Here is a 21,721-nt window from a genome sequence, read left to right on the forward strand (position 1 = left end):
GATGTAGAAAATGTGCATTTCCTGGAATGCAAAGCAGTAAAGTCATATCTAAAGTGACATCTGAAAATCACAGGCCAACAGGCCATGAAAATGCAAACAGAAGCTCACTGAGACAGAGAGAGGGGTTAAGTAGAAACCTGCTGCTGCCTGCTTTTAGACTGAGTTGGTTTCAGGTGTTTTCTGCTTCTCTACACATTGAGTTTTTTTGTTTTCTGTACAGCGGGGAATACCAAGATTTTATTTTGCTGTCAACATGAAGGCACTCAAACATTTGGAAAAGGTCAGTAATGTGGAATTAAACAAAAAGGCAACAGTGCACATGGAGGAATATTATATTGTGGTTCACACACTTTGAGCATACAATGCATACATTTCCTCTATCGATCTGACCTGTTATGGTAAGATATCTGCTGCGATAAACACTATCCTCAGTCTGTTTCAGCCTCCCTCCACTACTTCATATACTTGGGTGGTGATGTCGCAAATTAAATAACATGTTTGATGTAGTTACTTCCAGAAACTTGATTTTGGTTGACTGATGAAGACTCTTATTAGTCTGTCCAATGTACTCATTGTCCAGTGATGCTATAATTTACGTGGAAACAATGAACAGGAAGTGATCTGGGACAGTGTTCTCCTCTGCCTCCCTTTCTTTGCATTGTTGTACAAGCCCGGTTAACCACATTCATGGTTTAGCAAACAGACAACAACTGACACAATACCAAAACTCTCGGGTAGAATTTGCACTTTTGAGTTTCTGTTCCACACCTGCAAAGAGTTAGACTGTAATTAGACTGTGAGGCTCACAGGACTATACGGCGTACCGAACCGAAACAAGTCACATACCGCACTGAGTGTCCTGTAACAAGCTGTTCAGGATGAATAAATGTATCGTTACACCCGTATAAGAGTTGCTTTCTGAATCACATTCTGCGCTGGCCTGAATGCTGGTCTAATCTCATTAACAGCCACTGCTCACATCTTACAGCACTTAAGCTCCTTTCAGTCAAGTCTCCGGCAAACATCTCCCCAAGTGTGCCTTCTCTGCCTGAGCACTGACGAAATAAATGCCGAGTGCAACCCACCCTGCGTGTCAGCTTGACATGCATCAGGGAGGAACAAGCCAGCCCAGCAGCAAGTTAATCAAAATGTATTGAATTATTAAGTGAACTTATAGCTTGCTGTTGTAACGCAAAGGTAGGTAAAGATATTTTAAATTCACACGATTCCAAGGCTACAAAAATCGGAAATGACACTGATTTCCCTCCTAGCACAAGAGAGACACAATGGGCCCTGTGCCAACCTCTCAGGTTTGAAAAGCTTGTTTAAGGTTATGCTGAGAGCTTTTATCCTTTTCCTGAGTTTAAACAGATTTGCAGCTATGTTGCATAGGTGCAATTATAAACAGCTGCGGGAAAAAATATAGAAAAAAGGAGTGTCGATTGTAACTTTGAGAGGAAAGAATGTATCTCCAATTCCATGAAATTCACAGCTCTACAAGACACAGCACGTTCAGCTAGCCTTTAAAACATTATATCCAACCAAAAGTAAAACAACCTCAGGCTAGCTGCCAAGTAAAGGGGGCTACATGCCCAATGAATTTGAGAGCAACAAACTAATTCATCAGGTACACACACACACACATCTCGAGGGATAAGATCAGGAACACAGAAAAGCAGGGCAAAGGCAGGAAAAAGGAAGGAAAACTGTAATTTCCCATTAAAAATTAACAGCAACTGCAGAATAAAAATAAATCAACAACAGTAAAAAGCCATTTAACTCTCTAGAAAAAGTGGATGTGATAAAGCATGCACGGGATCGAGAGCGTTTTTCACCAAGTCTGCTTTGAGTGATTTAGCAGCTGGTTTGACCATCCTGAGACATGGCAGGCAAGAGGGCAAAAAGTCAACGAGAAAAGAAAGCCAGCCCACTGAGGCACTGACAGCAGATTAAGAGAAAGGACAGAGGGGGGGGGGAGCAAAATAGGATTTAGGCCAAACTCTAATGCTGAAGAGACAGATCAGTGTGAGTGATAATATTTCAAAGACGGGGGAAAATGAGGAGAGCAGCACGGCTCAAATCTGTGGCATTAGAGACCTCAAACCAGCATGTATTTTGCAGTACTTCAGCCTTTGTTGATGAGTCTTCTGTAAAACTAGCAGCAACCTCCCTACACCTACTTTTACATCAACCGCCATGGCGATCCCATCTGCTTTCCTCCGCCAAGACCACATCTGCCCCATACCTCCTCCTCTCTGTCGCCTGTTCCTCCTCAGTCTCTCCCTCTAGCGCCGAGCAGCTCTAAAACAGGCGTCTGGTTTACATCAAGTGTTCCTAACGACCTCATGTTCATCATGCAATGCCTGCTGCAACACCCCAGACGCGGACAAAAACAAAGTGTTGCAGTTGTAATCTACCGTTGGTTCCCGATGTAAACAATGTGGCACTCACTCATAATGCAACTTTAAAAAAAAAAAAAAAGAAAACAAAACCAAACATCAGGGCAGGGGTGACGCCGCTCTGTGACTTGGCTATGCAATTTGAATCGGAGGAGTCCCCAAGTGAGACAAAGGCAAGAACAGAGGTATCAGCTCTCATTAGTCCACTTAAAAAAAAAAAACTCCAACATCTAACCCGCAGCACCTTATGAGGCCCCCCAAAAGATATAATCATCATTTGTAACAGAGAGCTGTTTGACGCTTGATCCGTGTACAGAGATGATCTTTTCTCCACCACAGAGAGGTCACGGTCGAGCAGAAAAATAACTAAATACATCATAGAACAAATCCTCAGTTTTACCATTTTATCATACAGTCTTATTTAGAAGTGAAAATGTACACCGTGTTAACATTACCCATAATTGTCAGAGCTACCTCCTGGGTTAATTTCAGCCTACTGATCTTGCTTGTTTTTGTGCGCACATGCAGTTCTAAAGTGTAGGAGGTGATTATAATGAACATTTTACCCAAGGCTGTTCAAAAAAAAAAGAAGAAGAATTTTCTATAAACATCTGTGACTCAAAATTCCTGCTTGTTGACAGCTCTGTGTTGTGCATATGTTCTGGGAGGGTGGGGCATGGTGTGCGGCGGTCAGTGCACAGGGCGAAAGATGAGTGGCCTCATTGAGACAAAGATTTATGAGCTCAGCTGATGGCTGGGACACTTTCATGTCTCTGCCTCCTGTGTAGCAGGCCCAGATGAGCTGACCTTTATAAGAGCTCTTAAGCTGGTGTACAGCAGCTCTGTTAAGAATACTCACATCTACCTCTAGCAAGAAAACACCTTTTGACACAAAAGTGCACAACGCCTTTTGCTATAATATTTAAAAAAGGCATGTGGGTGTTTCTAGGATCCATATGAACGAACAAGAATGTTAAGGAATTTAGTAAAAGCTGGGAACATTTTTTAGAGGTGGTCCCCCCCCGCCCCACACCCAGTTGCTCATCTGTGTATAAGCAATTAGAGCAGCAGTCGGTCATTAAACAGCAAGATTAATGCCTTGTGATCGACTGTGCTCAGGGGGATTCTACCAAGCCTGGCCAGAAGGTTTTCTCCTCTCCTCCACTTCCTCCTCCTCCTCCTCCTCTTCCTCCTTATCTGCAAGGAAAGAGAGAGAGGGAACCAGCGGTGCTCTGTAAAGTCTCCATTACTAATTAATGAATATTTCTTGAGCAGAGAGGGAAAAGAGAGATAGATAGAGAGAGGAAGAGAGAGCGCGAGAGAGAGAGAGAGAGACTGCACCCATGGGCCAGAGTTGCATGCATGGCCGAGTCCCTGCGCTTGTGCCAGCCAATGGAGATCCATCAGAGAGAGCGAGAGAGCGAGCTGGAGCAGGAGGGAAAAGAGGAAAGCGGAGGGTGGTTCACAGGCAGGAGATTAGCCCTGGAAAATTGATCCCCAAGCACAAAAGCCATCGGCCTCCTCCACTTTTTCCTCCTAGGAGCTGGTCTGGGTTTATCTATTCATCATTTTTTGTGTTGCACACTGAGGTTTAGAACCATCTTTGAAGGCGAAAGCAGAGAGAGCACCACAAATCCTAAGCCAAGGTTAACCAAGTGTATCACTGACTAATCATCTTTGATACACATCCACGGCTTTTCTGTGACCACAGCCAGGTGAGACAAGTGTGTCGTCTGAACAAAACTTCACCAAAACTGGTTATTTTCAGGGTTATGTGGGAGTCATAAATTAGTATTAAAAACGGTAATATGTGAATATACCATTTGCTGTGATCAATTAAAGACCAAATACAGCTTTTACAATATTAATAGTCAGTATTAGGTCTTAATCATTGCCAGGACTTTCATGAATTAGACTCTTCATTCTCCACGTTAAAGCTGCTGGACACCATTTATCCATGTTTACAGCAAAAGTGTGGAGATTTCCAAATTCTGTTTGACTTTCACGGGCTATCCAAGTTAATAACATTTGGACAAATTCTAAAGAGTGAGTGGCATTTCTCCTTTCTGAGTCCTTGCCTGGGGCTTCCGCTGGGCTACCGTGCACAGGGGTCTTGCATCATTGTGGGACTGAATCTGTATCACAGTCATTTCTGTGTGTCATCGCTCCTGTCACTATTCAACAGGGCAAAATATGCCGTACAATCTTTAAAATAGGATTGCAAGTGCGGAGTCAGACAACAATATAACAGAGGGTTTGACATTTTGCTGTGAAGATATGGCTCCAGAATAGACAAATATGATCCTACATTATCATTTTGTCAAGATCACAGTTATAAAGATTAAGGCTTAAAAACCTCAGGCAAGTTTCTCAACAGAGGCAACTTGGAAAAAACGGATATTAGTACTGAAATCAGGAAACCAGACAAATAAGCAGCAACATCAATCAATGAGTCCAACACATCAGCATGCCAAGTAATCAATAAATTAACTTCCTGAGCAATTCAGAAGAGTAGTCGTCAACAACTGCACAGTACTTTAAACTAGGGATGGCCTAATAACAAAGTAACACCTACATTGTTATTACAGATAGACCGTAGGATTAGCATGCTAAGCTAACAGTCCAGCTGTGTGACTTTATATCTGTGCCATGAAGTCTTTCAGAGCACACAAACACTGCAAACACACATGTCACTTGCCCAGCATGGTGCTGTTAAACCGAAGACACCACAGCTACACTTTATTCGTATACAGTCTATGGGCTGCACACAGCATGGCACAGCTATGCTAATGACGCTAGCCATGCTAACTACCTGTTAGCCACCATGCAGGTTGGTAAAAATGGATGCGTCGCATCTCTTTGCATCTGCGGGTTGGTGCTCCCGGAACCTCCATGTGAGACGCTTCGGTCAGTAAATGTGTGTTTTTAAAACTTATTTCAGGGCAGCGCTCACCCACAGTCCTGCAACCTACCAAAATTAGGCACCAATTGAACTAACGTGAATAACGTGAAGTAACGAGTTCTGTACCCAACCCTAGTACGCAAATTAATCTATAGACCGACATGCATAACTGGTCAAAAACATTCTTGTCGGTTGACCATTGACATCCCTACTTTAAACCAATTCAGGTGTCAAACACACTTGGCAGAAGTTAAATTTGTCATATTTTCATTTTAGACTGCTGTATCGGATATTAGAAAGCAGAAATAGTGTTATGATTATACGGAGAGCTGGAAACTACAGGCTTGCTGATGATCAATGCAAGCTTGTGCTAGAAAACATGTAAAATGTTAATGCCAATTAGTCAGTTTGACCAATGCAGTATTTTTTTCACCTGTGGAAAAAAATGGCCATCAACAACATCCTTCTGTTTTAAGTTTTAGTTTGTTTTACACAAAATCAACAGCAGATAAAATTTTTGTCAGGGTACTTAAATGGCAGGTGAACCTTTATACACTCAATGCGTAGATAACAAAAATCCAATATATCTAATTTCAGCAGGTGTTTTGGTATTTGAATGCTGTGGAAATATGTTCTCAACAAACATCTGTATTCTGCAAGCAGTGCTTCAAATAGAGAATCTCTCACAGACATGAGGGTAGTTCAATAATTTTGAAGCTCCACAGAAAGCAGGGGTAAAAAAAAAAAAAAAAAAAAAAAAATAGGATGACCTGTAAAAAAGTACAACTCTCAGTCTACACAGCCCTCACAGACTACTGAAATATGCCCTTTGGAACTGGATATTTTTGCCCTGAGGTGCAAAGCAGGGTTGTTTTTATTTCACCCTTGATAATAGATACAGGGGAGATTGGTCAAACAAGAACAAAAAAAAAAAAAAATCCTAAAAACTTGGCAAAGCTAGAAAAATTCCAAGAATTTCTGCATACCAGAGAAAAACAACAACTGTCAGAAAATCAGCGTGAAAACAAGCTCACAGAGTGCTGCTAAATGGAGCTTTTCTTCCCTCAATCACTGCATGGATCCCAAACAATGCGCTCATCATCAACTGGTGGAGGTGGAGGAGAGGAACATTTTATACGCAATCCTCTTGTTCCCTCCCCCACCACTTCTCCTTCACTCGTTCTCTAGAGATCTGACCCAACACCCAGTAATGAATGGATGTCTGCGCGCTCCAGGGACCTCGGTGGAGATTGCTCACTTGATAACCTGCTCTGGACAGCAGATGACCGTCTCTCCCTTTTAACCTTCCCCTCAACAACTCATAATCAATGGGCCGTGCTGCTCATAAACAGGAATATGCAGGAATAGAAGTTCCACATTCTTACAACACCTAAATTTAATGTATTCATCAAATCAGACGATTCTAAAATATATTTGTGTTCTTTGAGCTTTTCTTAATCAGAAAGGTCAAGAATGACGGCAACGTGGAGAGCCCCCCGCTCTAGAATCACACACAACTGAGGGATCAGTGAGCCAGGGAAGACCCAAGAGAGAAACGTGGTGCCAGGCTGTCAGCAGTGCAAGCCCCGGTGGGACTTTGCAGCGCAGTGAAACGACACTATAGAGGGTGGGAAAAGGGATCAGGGCAAACTAGTAAGAACTTAGGAGAAATGTACCACGGAACAATTACTCTCACAGACAGACATCCATTCCTAATTTCTATGCAAAAAAAGATCAGTGGGTCTTTGAGGGGAGGAAAAAGCCATTTATCTTTCGCTTCGGATGCCCCTGGTCAGGAGACTCCACGGGCTTTTGAGGGGAGAGGACGATGGAAGGAGCGCGTATTTGCATAAGAATACACGCCTATACTCAACCACTGGGCGGGGGGAAGCAAGCCGTTTAATTCAGCAATGGCATTGGCTTGTTGGGAATAATTTCTGTGCATGGCCGGGGGAAGATTAGAATTAGTTTTCTGGTTGTGTTAGTAGGAGCAAGGCGGGTTTGTCCAACAGTGTAGAGAAGGGGTTCGGTGGTTTGTTACCCTTACATTCCCTCAATGGTGATTAAGTGTTAGACGTTAAAAGATCCCTCAAGTTTTCCGCCCTTCACTACTCTCGTCTCTCTGGCTCACTCCTTCTCCCCTCATCTCCCTGGAGAGAAGGGATTACTGGCACACTGGTATACAGAAATGGCACTTGCTCAAAATTAAAAGACTTTCACAGACCGCTAATCTAATGAGGGTGGAAGGGGGTGGTGGTGTTGGGGGGGGATGAGTGAGCGCCATTTCAGCTTGGCGAAATGAAAGGAGAAGAGCGGATTTTCATGTTTACCACCAACATTGCACTAAAGACTAAAGAGAAACTGAAAACACAAAAAGAAAAGAAAGCTTTTTTTAATTCCCAAGACTACGACCAATGGCAAAAAAAAAAAATCCACTGAACTAGTCGCAAGTTAGAGTGTGGCGGTTAAAAGGTGACAACACTTGTGACATTCCAGTTGAGCGCACGAGTTGGGCTGGTCCTGGTCCTGGCAAGGCTGGCTGGTATTTGTCGCTTTTCACCTCCACAGTCAAAGTACCCAAGAGAGTCAACAAACACTCTCCTGTCAGTCATCACCCTACTTCTCCGACTACACACGCAAACGCTCAGTTAGTGCCAGAGCAGTGATCCTCAATCCAGACAACTGATGATTTGCTATTCTATCAGCATTCACATGACATCCCACTTTTTCCCCAATTAGACGGTCAAATCGAAAACCAGATGGATTCCGGGGCCTTAGAAAAAGTCCACTGCCTTAAAGGGCTCTAGAAGAGGCTACTAGCATCTAACCCCTGGTGGAACACACAGGTTCACAGATACAGGTCAAGCCATCTGGACAGAGGTCCTGACATTCCTCCATTCCTGTCTCAGCTGTGTTATCAGGTCTCAGGACACACCATCCTGAGCAGAGAGATCAGCAGCTGCGGATCGGAGGATGGGGAAAGGAGGAGGAGGAGAGACAGAAACACTGACTTAAGACCCATCTAGAGACGCTGCTCTGCTTCATTTCACTGACAGAGCCCCACAGCAGCTACAGGAGGGGGAACGGCTCAAGAAGGAGGAAGAATACATCTTACACTAGAGAGAAGGGAGCAGCAGCTTCCCAAACAGGAAACATGGATTACGACACCGCCCATCTGGGAACCATTCACACCGAGACACAGTTGAGTCAGGGTGCAAAAACACTTGAGGAGAGAGGAGAGTGGGGAATGTGAACAATACCATGCTCAGGATGAAAGCCTTTATGACTGTCCACGTCAAAATCATTCCCACGAGGAATAGATGCGCTGCACTATAGTTTTATTAAATATTCAAAGAACACCGCATCTCATGTCCTGCAAAAACATGATTCATCACTTTGTTTTAAAATACCTGGAAGGAAAATCTGGAGCAGATTTTCTGGTCAATATTCAATTATCTAATTTCTATCTCCTGAAACACAAAAAGTTAATCTGCCCAAAGCCAGTGTGAGAACATAGCAGTGACTTTAACAATTTCCAAATATAGATTCTCCATACCACCCCCTCCTACTTGAAATGTAGCACACTCCATTAGAGGGCCTGAGCCAGACGCTTCAGGTTATTACCAGGACCCGTTAGGCCTGAATGAGCTGCCCATCGTAGCCTTCAGCTCCCATTTTGAGTCCACTTCAGGCACAATGTCCCATAATGAAGGAGGGTCACAGACGGGCTGTGCTTGGCTCAGACTCCAAAGTTCAATCTACATGGCAGAGAGCATGAATAAAGATGGCCTTTCCCATCTTTCACCGCTAATGTTACTGTTACTGAAGAGGGAAAAGAAGAAAGGGGGGAGGGGGTGCATTTGCCTCGTTTCCACATGGCTGCACCTGCATGCTGCGATTCTCGCTCACGTTATGATGGGACTGAGCTCAGTTTCCTATAGCTTCTTCCTTTTTTTGTTCATGCTCTGCAGAATAGCCACATGTATCTTTAGGTTTCTTGTTCTACTCTGACAGAGCAAAATGCAAGGTTCCGTTTCATCTGCTGTAGGGCAGCGGCCACTTAAGATATGATCGCCCTCTTTTTCAAACACACATGCTGAAATGAGACAGCATGATGCCCAGCTTCTCCAGGGAGAGGGAGTTGCCCTACAGGTGTTGGCACTACAGCCTGGCTGGCTAGCTTATCAGTCAGAGGAGGGTTAGGGGGGGCATTAGGGAGGTATCAGATTACACAGATTTTTAACACTTCCCTGAGGCTCTCACTTACAGGGTATCTCCCCTGTTCCTACCTGACAATCAAGCAGTGAAATCAGTATCATTTTTCATTGTACATCCAATAACGTATCTTGACAGGGTGATCTATGCTCAAGTGCTTCTTTTACAAAAGCTGCGAGCCCTCTACACTTCCCGTTATCTTTTACAGCCATCACTCTTTTAGCTATGTAACCTTGAGTGAATACAACAAAAGGTGCACTGGTAGGGAGGGTGAATTTTATATTCAAATTATTTTCCTTGCCAGAGCAGTGACTCAGAGAGTAAGCAGTCCTCTCTTTTAAATTGTTTGGCTGAGAGTGACACTAAAATGAGAACAGCTGGTCCACCTTACAAGTCAATCCACCTTAAGTGAGCCTCGTCAGGTTAGGCTCAACCATTGTCCCTAACTTTGGGGCTAACCCCCTTCACTTTTCCAGCAGTTGGGGAAACAAGAGATGAGAATTTTCTTGGACTTGCGAAGCTGCAGCATTTATTAACTGACACACTGTTGCCTGTACTGTACATTTACTGCCAGATTGACAGCTTATTGCTAACCTTTTCTTCTACTCCACTCGCATTCCCTGTCACTTTTCTGCTGCTCACTCAACCACACACTAGCTACAAATACACACATTACGCATTGCCCTACTCCTTCAAGCAGCTACACTACTCTTATGTTAGTACCTTTCATGTAGATGTCCTTTGAAGAATGAGAAGAGGGAGGATTCTGGGATTTGATGCACTAGTTGATGACTCAAAACATTTCCAGGATAACATAGGTTGTTATCGTGTTCGCACAGTGTGCAAGTGAAAATCATTAGTAGTCCATTGATATTAATGCACATGTGAAATTTTAGCAGAATCGCTGATAATTCTGCAACACTGCAACACCACTGCAGTATTGTAGGGAAACACTGAAGAGTACTCCACCGATTTATTGTTGCACTCCTATAACATTGTTAGAATCACAGTTTAAAAACAAAGAATCAAAAACACTGCAGCAGAAGCAGACATATCATATTTTTCATTCCATTCACTTCTTCCTTTCAAAACCTGGCGCGTACATTAACCACAATATAATTCAACCCCTGACAGTTTAGTTGGAGATTAGGGTTTGTTATGCTAGTAGCAGCTAATGTAGCCTCAAGCTGCTATCCTCTGGCAACAGAAGTCTGGTAAGCTCACTTCACTCACTCAACACACCCAGATATTTCTTCATTTTCAAACTTGCAGCCCCAACCGATCAACATCACTTTTGGCACTTCATCAGATTTCTCACAGCTCCCCCTGGAGCCAAAAAAGTCTTTTTCCAACTTTTTTCACATATACAGTAGCATTCCTACAGACCTAAAAACAGACTTTGTGCGTGAAATCTGTGGTATTCCCCTTTAATTACCATGTCGCAGCAGGGTAAATGAACTGCTCTTAAACTATGAGAGCCACCTCTGTGTCTTAGAGCACTCTTCCTGTTCCTTTGACCTCAATCACTGAATCCCTACAAGCACCCTGGGTGATGTTCTGTAGCTGACCTCTGACCTCCATGTAGTGATGAAGCAGCATAAAGAGGATGTACCTACACAGTTTGATATAACTTTTTTTTTTCCAAATTACATGCCCTTATGTGTATGCCAAGCGGCCCTTACCTGCAAGCTCATGGTGGATGAGATCGGCAAAGTTGGGGTCGTCCCCCCACCAGAAGAGCCAAAGCTCCCTCCGGCCCTGCCGCTGACTGCGTCGCCATACGCTTAGCACGTCTGCCTTCAGGCAGCGGCTGAAGCTGCATAGGATGGGGTCCTCCTCTGTCACCGGGAAGAGGATGGGTGCAGAGGTGGGACCTTGCCACACAAACCTCTTCCATTTGATCCCTGTCAAGTCAGCCTGCAAAGCAAGGGAGGGGGAGAGAAAGAGAGTGTTAGTGTGCGGAGTCGTCGCTTCAGGATCCACTCAGCACCTCGGAGTAAACATGTGCTGAGCCGAGTGTAGAGAGTAGGTATTAATCCTCTTTTATGGGGCAGTTCACCCACCCAACTACTTCTGACAACAAGACACCTAGGCTGCCAAAATGAGGGGGGGATAACAAGAAAAAGGGAAGAGACTGAAAGATACACAGATGATGACAAGACAATTGTGTGTTGACACAAAAGAGAAATTGCCTCTAAAAAATTGGGACATTTGTTTGTTTCCGCAAAGACTCTGTACTTACACAGTATGCTCCAGGTGCTTTCAATATCACCATGAACAACATGTTCGAAACACAAATAGGAAAAAAACTAATGCTGGTAAACGTGGTCTCACCACCTTAATCCTCATTATTGGTGAGTGCTGGGGGGGTGCTTTGCCTTTCTATAAACGATGTCTGGCTTTTATAGAGAGAACAAAACACATAGGAAAAAGCCTCATAGGCAGTAAATCACTGGCAGGGTTATTAAGTGTTAAAGCAGGAACATTACGCTCCACTGCTAGCTAGCGCTGCTGCTTATCACCCAAGTGCCGACAGACTACCCATGTCTACCTAAACACATGCACACATACACACACTAACTACCACAAAACACACACACACACACGATGCCTCAGGCGTGCATTCCTATTTCCGCTGGCAATCTCGGTCCTCTATCTATCCTTGTAGACATTTCAACTAATCTGTGCGAACACGGACTGTTCATTTTCATGCCGTTTAAGTCCTATTCCGTTCAGGCTGAGTTGGCAAGCTGTCCCTCTGTATATTCAACCAATTAATCCATTACAATTCAGGGGATATCTTAACTCAAGTGCAGAGGCGCTGAGCCTGAACAAGTGATTACCCGTGGTTGTGGCGAAGCGGTGGTCTTTCGCCTGGCTAGGGATAAGCTGGGAGATTTGTGGTGTTAGTTGTGATGGTGGGGGTGGGGGTGGTGTGGGGGTTATAGGCTGTCAAAACAGAGCATTGTGTGGCGTCAGCTGGAGCACAGCTAGATCACAACAAGTTAGCAAGCAATAAGACAGTGAGAAAATGATTAATGACCTGAGGTTAAAAATAATTCTGACTATATTAATGATTCCTGTACATGTCCAGGTAATACACCATAGCAACATACAGTCTAGACTCTTATTCCATAATTATACACAGTATACATCATCAACTAACAGAGAGCATGTGTTTAATTTGTTCTCCACCACTAATTCAAGGGGGAAAAAAAGTGTCTGGCAAGCATACAAAAGCCCAAGGTTGCATTATAGTCTCATTATAACTAAACACAGTGGTTGTCGGGGTGCATGATGAAAACATCATGATCTCTGATGAACAATCTGGCTCCTGAGGAATTGAAAAGCTGCTACACATGCTGAGGACAAGCACCGAGATGCAAACAGCAGAGCTGGGTTTGTGTGTAACAACTGAGCCGCAGCAGTTAGGGTGCTCCTTCCTGCTGGAGTGTGAGAAGCACTACATTACACCTGCATCTTGCTAGGAAACATCTGTGCACACAATGCAAAGGCAGGGTGGAGACAACGGTTAACTGTGAAACCAGATCGTAAGCAGTACAGATAGGCAATTAGCAAGTAACCCCCCCCCCCATTCCCCACCCCCCATCATCTCACTGGCCACACAATACTATCGGGCCAGTCCCCAATGGTATTGAGTGTTAGGCGCTCATTGTATAAAACGGTTTTGTTCATAAGTGCCCCACAGATTTTATTAGAGCCTTCCCCCCCTCACAGATATTGGTTTCACACTTGTAGACGTGATTATGTGCTGCACACAGACAGTCAGGCATCAAGCCGGTGAGAGGGCAGTGATATCTGACTCACCTTGGTTTGAATTGCATGACTCTTATTCAAATGTGTTTTGGTAACTTTTGCCCTTTTGTAGCCAATTCCACAAAAATCTTTTAACACTTTCTTGGTTATGGCCTCCAAAAAAAACTATTATATATTTTTTTAATTAATCATAATTATTTGTATTAAGTTAATTAATAATAATTAAGATATTAAGTTTAAAAGACTATCCTCCTTTGCTTGCTTTGTCTCTGATATCCCTTATGAAATTATTTTATGTTTTAAGGTAGCTCTTAAGCCTTAAAAGAGAGAGAAAAGAGATAAAAAAGAGAAAATGAGCCTTAAAACCTACCTAACTGCACCCAACGACCACTTAATAGAAGAGAGATATACAGTACCAGTCAAAAGTTTGGACACACTTTCTCAATGTATCCAAACGTGACTGATACTGTACATTACCATGGCTCTTACAGGTTAGATCTGATACGGTAATGAACAAAGTGGATGCAGTTGCAGCTTGACATTTTGTTATTGTCAAGGCAGAGTGGATTTAGATAAACATTAAGTAATATTACATGCTACAAGGCCTCTCTACCTACAAGAACAGGAGCATGTAGGGCAATGAGAACTGCTCTCAATCCAACCTCCAACCAAATAAAACTTGGGTACAGCTATCACATAGTTGCGATCTGTGCTGAAACAAATTAATTGTTCATTAACTGTCTATTGAATGAAAACAAACTTATAGTAACTTGGATTATCAATTAATTATTACATTATATAACAAGTAACAGTTTTTAAAAGAGTAACACATAGGGATGGGAATCAAGAACCAGTTCCAGTTGAGAACCGGTTCCTAATTGTCCAAACCATCGGAATCATATGTCTCCGAGCTTATCAGTTCCTCTTATCGATGTCCAGACATGTGATGTTGACGGAACAAAAAAGGTGGAACTCAACTGCGAGGGCAGTGTAGCCTCTGGACTGTCTACAGCACACACATGCTAGAGTTATCTTTGCCTATCTTGTAATTCATCTTCAAAAAAGGCAGCGGTTCCAAGCGTTTTTTGATTTAATGGAGTAAATAATTACCTTTGTGAGATGAACATGAAGTACACTGTGAACTTTCTACATGGTCACTCAGAGACTAACATTAACGGAGAGGAGCAGCGAACAGAAGTAACAAACAAGACTAGCTGACCAACACACACACTGCAGCATTTAACAACTTAAACCAACTCTGAGGTGAGAAAAAGAAAATAAGAAGAAAATAACTTGGTGCTCAGTCTGTTTCACCTCAAAAGCCACGTGTCTGCTCGGCATCTTGTAAAACCAAGGCTTTCCACAGAACTAACGGCGCAGCAGAGAGGCTGCTCTCCACTGCTGGAGACGTGGCGTTAATAACACAGCGGAGCACTCCTCCCTCTCATTTTGTTATTCTCATACAGACAGAAGACTGTAAGATGCTTTCAAATTAATTATTTCATTAATTAATGCAGTTAACTTTTGGTTGTGGACCATTTATTTTCGCTAGTTAGTCTAGTTTCATATATTCATCAGCATGCAAGCTTATTGATAAACAGTGGAGATCATAAAACAGTTGTGTTGACAGTGAAACTCTGTGTAAGCCTATTCCCCCCCCCACAGAAAATTGATCAGGAATTGGTAAGGGAATCAATAAAGAATCGGACTGATAAGCAGAATCGATAATGGCACTGGTATCAATAAAATCTTAACAATTCCCATCCCTCGTAACACAGAGTCGTGAGGCATTCTTCAAAATCAAGCGAACAAGCGACTCCATGCAGCACTACATGTGGTCATGAGAAGGTTAAATAGTTTAATTAGCAGTCAGCTTGGTATCAGGCGACCTCTGAAATGGCACACAGAGAAAACACTGACATGCTTGTTGTTACTATCTACAGTTACTGCAGTACAACTACACACGCGGGGCAAATTGAACCAACTGACCACATCCTGTGGGCACTGAAAGTTGTGAAAGTCTCCTTCCTGAGATTTAGCCACCATAGTAGCAGTCACAGCTAAAATAACTGATTATTTCTGCTGATGTGCTGTTAATGCGTCAATGAAATACAACAGCCTACAAGAGCAGAGGGCTTGACTCTTCATCTTACACTACACTTCTATTCATCACTGCTTTTGCAACAATTTCTGTCAGTATTGAGATGTATGTATATATGTTGCAGTTTCTCTGCCAAGAAGGCTATTGAATACATTATGAATCTTGCCTTTAGAATACATGGCACAAAAAAAATCCTTCACTACAGCAATTATGCTATAAGGGAACAAGTATAACTAAATGCTGTGCGTTACTGTCAACAAGCAATTATCCTCAGTAATAGCCTGCTTAGAGTGTATTATGTTTAGTACTTTAAGTCTCTATCTGACACCTCCATCCTCAATATCTATACACCATCATTAACACTTGCTACATTATCAAGCTGTCACAACCACCTCAATTCAATAAATCATCAGTGCAGATGCATAACACAGAACACTACTTCAAAGATAAATTTGAATGACTAATGTTCACAGAGCTCCTCTATCTTAACTGTGCAGGGGCCTCAGATGAAATCACAACATCTTCAAAGTTTAGGATACATCTACTGTATATATAAAATGTGAGAATATTAGGAAATCTATTCAATATTTTAAAAAATGTAATGTTGACCATCTGAGTTGAAAATTGTTTGCAATTTCAGCTGTGGTTCAATATCTGCTCACTGACATTCAGAGCGCTCTTTTATCTTCTGCACTGGGACGCTAGAGAACACAAAGCCAGCAAATTTTACATCAAGTTATTTCACTTCCAGTGAGCTGCTGAGCTCAACACTGTGAAGATGGAGAGACAAGGTGAACTCAAACTGGACCCCACTTGAAACTTTGAACAGTTTTTAAGTGAATACACTGACTTTTAGGGGTTTTATCCAATATACTGTATGACTACAGGACTGGAGAGAAAAATGAGGAAGCGAAGACCTTGAGTAGCTCTGAAGCTAGATGTTTAGTTCAGAGTAATGATACACATCTAAACCTGCTGAACTTATTCATGAGAATTAGACAAAAGCGTCAGAAGTCAGCAGATTCTGCTTCATTTACACAGAAAATAAGCATTTCCACTGCTGATTCATGATGGACGGAACTAATTATTAAGACTGAACATTTCTTTACATAAGTTAGGACTCTGCAAGCCATAAAGTAAAAACAAATATCACAGTTGAAATACCAGGAGTTTATCTTACAGATAAGGGTCGTAACATAATGTATCTTGTACGACTTCATAACAATAAAAAAAAAAACGGCATTCACACCTTTTAATACGTTTTCATAGGTCCACTACGGACAACAACCTCTCTAGTTGCACAGAAGTCTGTTTTATTTAGGGATTAAGCATCAAATTGCATTTGCAATTGCATTAAAATATTAAGTTACAACATTAAATTGCAGAAACCTGAAGTCATCCTGCTTATAGTTTGCACAAAATATAAGGAATTGTGTATTAAAACAAACTGTGAGCTCCAGATAAAAATATTAACTGCTGTCTTTACATATTTCTGAGCTTCAAGATGCAGAGCTGGACAGCCCCTCTGTCGAGGACTAGACACGTCAGTACTCCACTCCTCATCAACAATAATATCCAAGAGGCAGACTGCTCTATCAAGGATAAATGTGCCTTCTGCAGTTGTTCTGTCTGTCCTTTCAAAATAAATTAGTGGCAGCCTGTGTGCAAAAACAGAGCGTGCCAAAGATATATGTTCATTTCCTTCCAACGTGTGGTACACATGCAGGAGCCTGCATCAAACACTTCATGCATGGCAGGGGTGTGCCATAGCGTATCGTTCACAATGATATCCATATAATTTTAACATGATAGAAAAAATTAATATCATCATAATGGCAATATTCCGATTTGTTGATGTAATGACGTCATATCGTTACACACAGCAACAACAAGCATGACTCAAAGCAAAAGTTACATTGCTACCAGCTCCATGGTAGAGGTAGAGGAGTTAGTTCCATAAAGAGGAACGACTTTAGTAGTGTGGAAGTGGTTTGGTTACGAAAGATCAGATGCACAAAAAACCACAGTAATATATAAGAAGTGCAAGAAGACGGTAACAACAAACTTATTTCACCACCTCAAGCAGAAGCACTTGACTGAATATGAGGAGAGCCAAAAGTCCAGCAAGGAGTATTTCATCATATTGTCAAGAATATCTTTATCGCAGAAATACCCTGAAATATTGTGATTTTATTTTAGGGCCATATCGCCAACCCCTAGTGCACGGCTTTGGAATCTACATAGCTTTCCCCCTGTCTGAGTAAATGCTCAGGTATGTGAGCGACTGCTTATAAAATGTCACAGCAGGGCAAGCAATGTGGGTCATGAGAAGTTTTATCTTTCATATGGCAAAGCCAAAAATCACACGGCTGCATTAGGAGGGAATCTAAGGCCAAAGCCACTGGATAGAGGCAGGAAGTTTTCCTGAAGTGATGCGTACTTGGGATTTTGCCAGCTGCTCACCTTCCCTCTGGCCACTTAGGGTTCTGGGTCTCAGTAGGGAACACAGTGTTCAAACAGCTGCCTTCCTGCCTTTCAAGATATGAGACAAGCAACAGGTGAAGCTGCTCAAATCATGTCGCAGATGCTCCTCTTCTACCAAGGCTCTGTCTCTTTTTCTGTCTGTCACCTCTCTCTCTCTCCCCCTCGTTTAACGCTGTCATGGAGCAAACATGAAACTAACAAGTGTGTGTTTGCATTTGGTCAAGGAGAATGCATTCTATCAGTTTCACTGGAGCTACTTTATACACAGCACTTGTCACTTGAACGTATGCCACGTTCAATGCCATCCACAAACAGAATATTTTTGTAGTGCTTTCTGTAAAAGATTAGAGCCTGCGCTAACACTGAAATGCATGGCAGCTCAAACTGCAAATGTCATAAAAAGACAGCTACAAAACATGCATAATAAGACATGAGCTCATAAACTGAACTTACACTCCAAGTTAACTCCAAGAAGGCCACTTTTTAAAACAAAAAAAAAAAAGCATGCAACAAGTAGTATCAAAGTCCATGTTGAACTATCCAGTGAAAAACTATGGGGGAAAAAAAAGAACCACAATGTGTTCGCATTCTTTCACCATAAAACCACAAAGTGGAGTCTGTTCAGCGAGTGAGTCATAACAGCAGTGGTGTTATGCTTAGTCTCAGTGTGCAGGAAAATGTCAGCCAGACAGGCACAGCACCACATCTACCAGCCTCTACCTCGCCTGTCCACTGTAGCCAACGCTGCCTTCAAGTGCCGCCGTAAACATTGTAATTACGAGTTCAGCACACACAATCGACCCAGCAGAGTAGTATTGAGAGAGTGGGGATTTTCTGCAATGAAATATTACCTTCAGAGAGCAGACAGCTTGGAAGCTGTGTCAATTTGTGGTAAAAGCAGTGTAGTATTTCACTGTATTGTTACTATACCAGATTCAATGTAAACATTGCTAGTGATGCATTTCTACTCTCACTCCTCTTTTAACTTTTGATAATATTTTGTGCATACATGCGTTAACAATTCAACCTACTGTCGATGCATTTTGTGGTCTTTTACTTCTGTCACTGTGCCACAAAGTGCTTCTGTGTCATTTAATCTGTAACAAAAATCTATCTTTTCTAAAGGTTACATTATAGGACTTGGCAAATCACATCTGTTACTTCCGATAGTGGAAGCAGGATGTAAACAGGAGCACATGAAGGTAGCATTACACTCCTCCGCTAACCTGCAAGTGAAACTGTAGTTAAGCCTGCTGACAAGCCAATTAACTGCAACAACAAACACATTCAGATCATGTTCTTGATTATCAGGCCAGAGGAGGAACCGTACGCTCAAGCAACACCTTTACTTTTACTGTAGTGGCTTGAACTGTGCACTACACAGTGGAGGCTCACTGCACTATTTACCTCACAAGGGATTTAAAGAAGACCTGTTAACTCCATGTGTGTAAGAGCGCAACCACAACTATTTAGCGAACTGGCCACAACTGACAACATGATACGATGAAAAAGATATTCAGGGACAGAGAAACACATCATAAACCTCACCCAAACTCCCTGAGTAGCTTATAGTAGAAGAAAGAGTAGTTGAGATATGTAGCTACCTAGATGTTTGTAATGCCCAGGAATGCATGCCAGAGATTATATAATCAGCCCGGGGCCTGTGCCCTAGTTGGTGTGAATACTAGAAAATGAAGTCCATGGAGATTTAGCCACGGACAAACAAGATAATGACACATTACATAAATAATTAACGTTTGCAAACAAATACTGCTACCACAAACTTGTCACATACTATTTGCAAAAAGGAGCTTTCTAGTCACAACATAAGGGGCGTGCTTTCACCGACAAGCTGTGCAAGTTTGGCATTGACATTTGTTCCTGCAGGAGTTGTCAAGTGTTGAACACAAACCGTATTTAACAGCAAATGCACCACGGTTTCCCAGTCTCAGCGACATAACTTAATGCTGCAAACTTAAGTGCATGTTGTGTGTGATTTACGGGTCACCACTTGATAAAAACATAGTGGAAATGTGCCGAGAAGGAAATGGCAAGTTAGTAACAACAAAAGGTGTTGAGGCGAAAGGGAGAAAGTGCAACAACAACAACAACTTACTCATTGGGGAAACAAGTCGTGCTTCTGGCAGTAAAATGCACAACATTTATTTCCGTGCTAACTGGCAGTATGTTGCTGTGTCTGCCCTGTGAAATGTAGTAAATGAAGCTTTACAAGCGAGTAGCTTTCAGCTAGAGTGTTTGGTTCGCTAACAGGGGGAAAATGGTAATGTGGTAGAAAGAAAATTATAACAGACAGACCCTTACATTTAAGTGTTTAAAAAGAACATACTGTAACGTTAGAGAGCTGGGATATCTTGAAATGAAATGATGTCAGCTCGACAGGGCCGTAAGCCTCGCTAAGCTACTATCAACTGATGCCTCTGTGGCTAACGTTAGCTTAGCCCCTGTTCAGCTAGTTAAAAATGGCTGCTTTCCTTTAGTTTTAAATCTCTTACCAGACAGAATAGATTGGAGTGGCAATCCTCCAAACTGGCCCCGTTTGGTACAAAACAAGAACTCATCCTTCTTCACTGCGAGGTCCAACTCTCCATCATTTTACTTCCCGGGAAATAAAGAACAAATTTGCGGAGTTGTGTTTTCTAAGATGTGCAGGCTTAATCAGCGAGAGATATTTTTTGTAGCTAACATTTGGCTGGAGGATAGTTAATTCAACAACCTTCCCGATTGCAGTCCCCCCCCCACCCCCCCCCGCCGGAGCTAAAAGCGGATAAAAGAGACTTGTGTGGTCTTTTATGTCGACATCTCAAAAGCACACAGTCCAAACTAATTAAAGGAAGCGGAAAATGTTCATAAAACAAAAAGAAAAGGAGAGCAAAGAAGCAACTCTCCCCCTCCCCCTTAGCCCTAAAACGGTCTCTGCTTAAAAAAAATAAAAACGTCCTGTCTTACTCCTCCATCGCAAAATTCAGTCTAAAAACGAAACACATCCTGTGAAAACCTCTCGAAATCTGCCATCGGCCTATATTTTAACGATTATTTCGATCATTTTTTTCAGCCTCGGTTCCTGTTGGTTTCCATTTGAATTCATGGATTCCTTTCTTTAATGGCGGCCACAGGGACAACTCTGCCTTCCACAGCCTATTGGCTCATTCGTGGTCAAAGCTTTGTCAAGTTCCCTGAAGACAGACAAACAGACATCAGAGAGCTCGCGACACTTCCGGCAAAGCAAAAGTAGAGAATTATTGTCTTTATGGCTATGAGTTCCGCTATGAACATAGATTTTAAAAAAAACTAGCCTTATCATTTATATATAATTAGTGAATAATACATTAGCGTTTTTTCCTGGTGCTTTTGAGTTATAAAAAGATTCTGCAGCATGTTAGCATTAATGACTGTTTTATTTTGAAAGTCACTGCGACAGGTTCTGGATTTTAGTATAGCTAACTTGATATTGTCGTGGTCATGAGGGCTGTAATAACACAAGACTGATAGGTATTGCCGCTAGGCCAGCGCAAGTGGCGCTACTGAGCAACAGATTTTGTTACTAATGATCAAACCCTATAAACTTGCTCACTTACACAGTGCACCACCTAGCGCATGTCATGTTGCACTTGCAATTGAAATGTGCAACCGAGATGCATTGATGCTCCCTTTGTTTTGTTTTATTTCAATCAAATACCATACATTCATTTGACCCCAATTTAACCGACTGTGGTAAGATGAATAAAACCTAAAATGTATAAGAAATAGAGCAAATGCGTATTATTGAATAAAATATAAGAAACTATTACATCAAGAGGACATTTAAAGAATATCAACATAAAT

The 21,721-nt window shown here is 42.2% G+C and overlaps 1 protein-coding gene across 1 annotated transcript in view; it reads right to left on the reverse strand.

Annotated features, from left to right (window-relative positions):
- Positions 1–21,038, reverse strand: part of med13a (mediator complex subunit 13a) — a 78,506-nt gene extending 57,468 nt beyond the window's left edge. Inside the window, exons 1-2 of the mRNA XM_067607429.1 lie at positions 20,392–21,038; positions 11,199–11,433 (exon numbers count right to left, since the gene is read on the reverse strand). Of these exons, the coding sequence (XP_067463530.1) occupies positions 11,199–11,433; positions 20,392–20,457 (301 nt within the window). The 5' untranslated portion in view covers positions 20,458–21,038. The remainder of the gene's footprint in view (positions 1–11,198; positions 11,434–20,391) is intronic.
- Between the last annotated feature and the right edge of the window lie 683 nt (positions 21,039–21,721).

This window comes from Thunnus thynnus, chromosome 13, assembly GCF_963924715.1.
Source record: "Thunnus thynnus chromosome 13, fThuThy2.1, whole genome shotgun sequence".
Taxonomy (NCBI): domain Eukaryota; kingdom Metazoa; phylum Chordata; class Actinopteri; order Scombriformes; family Scombridae; genus Thunnus; species Thunnus thynnus.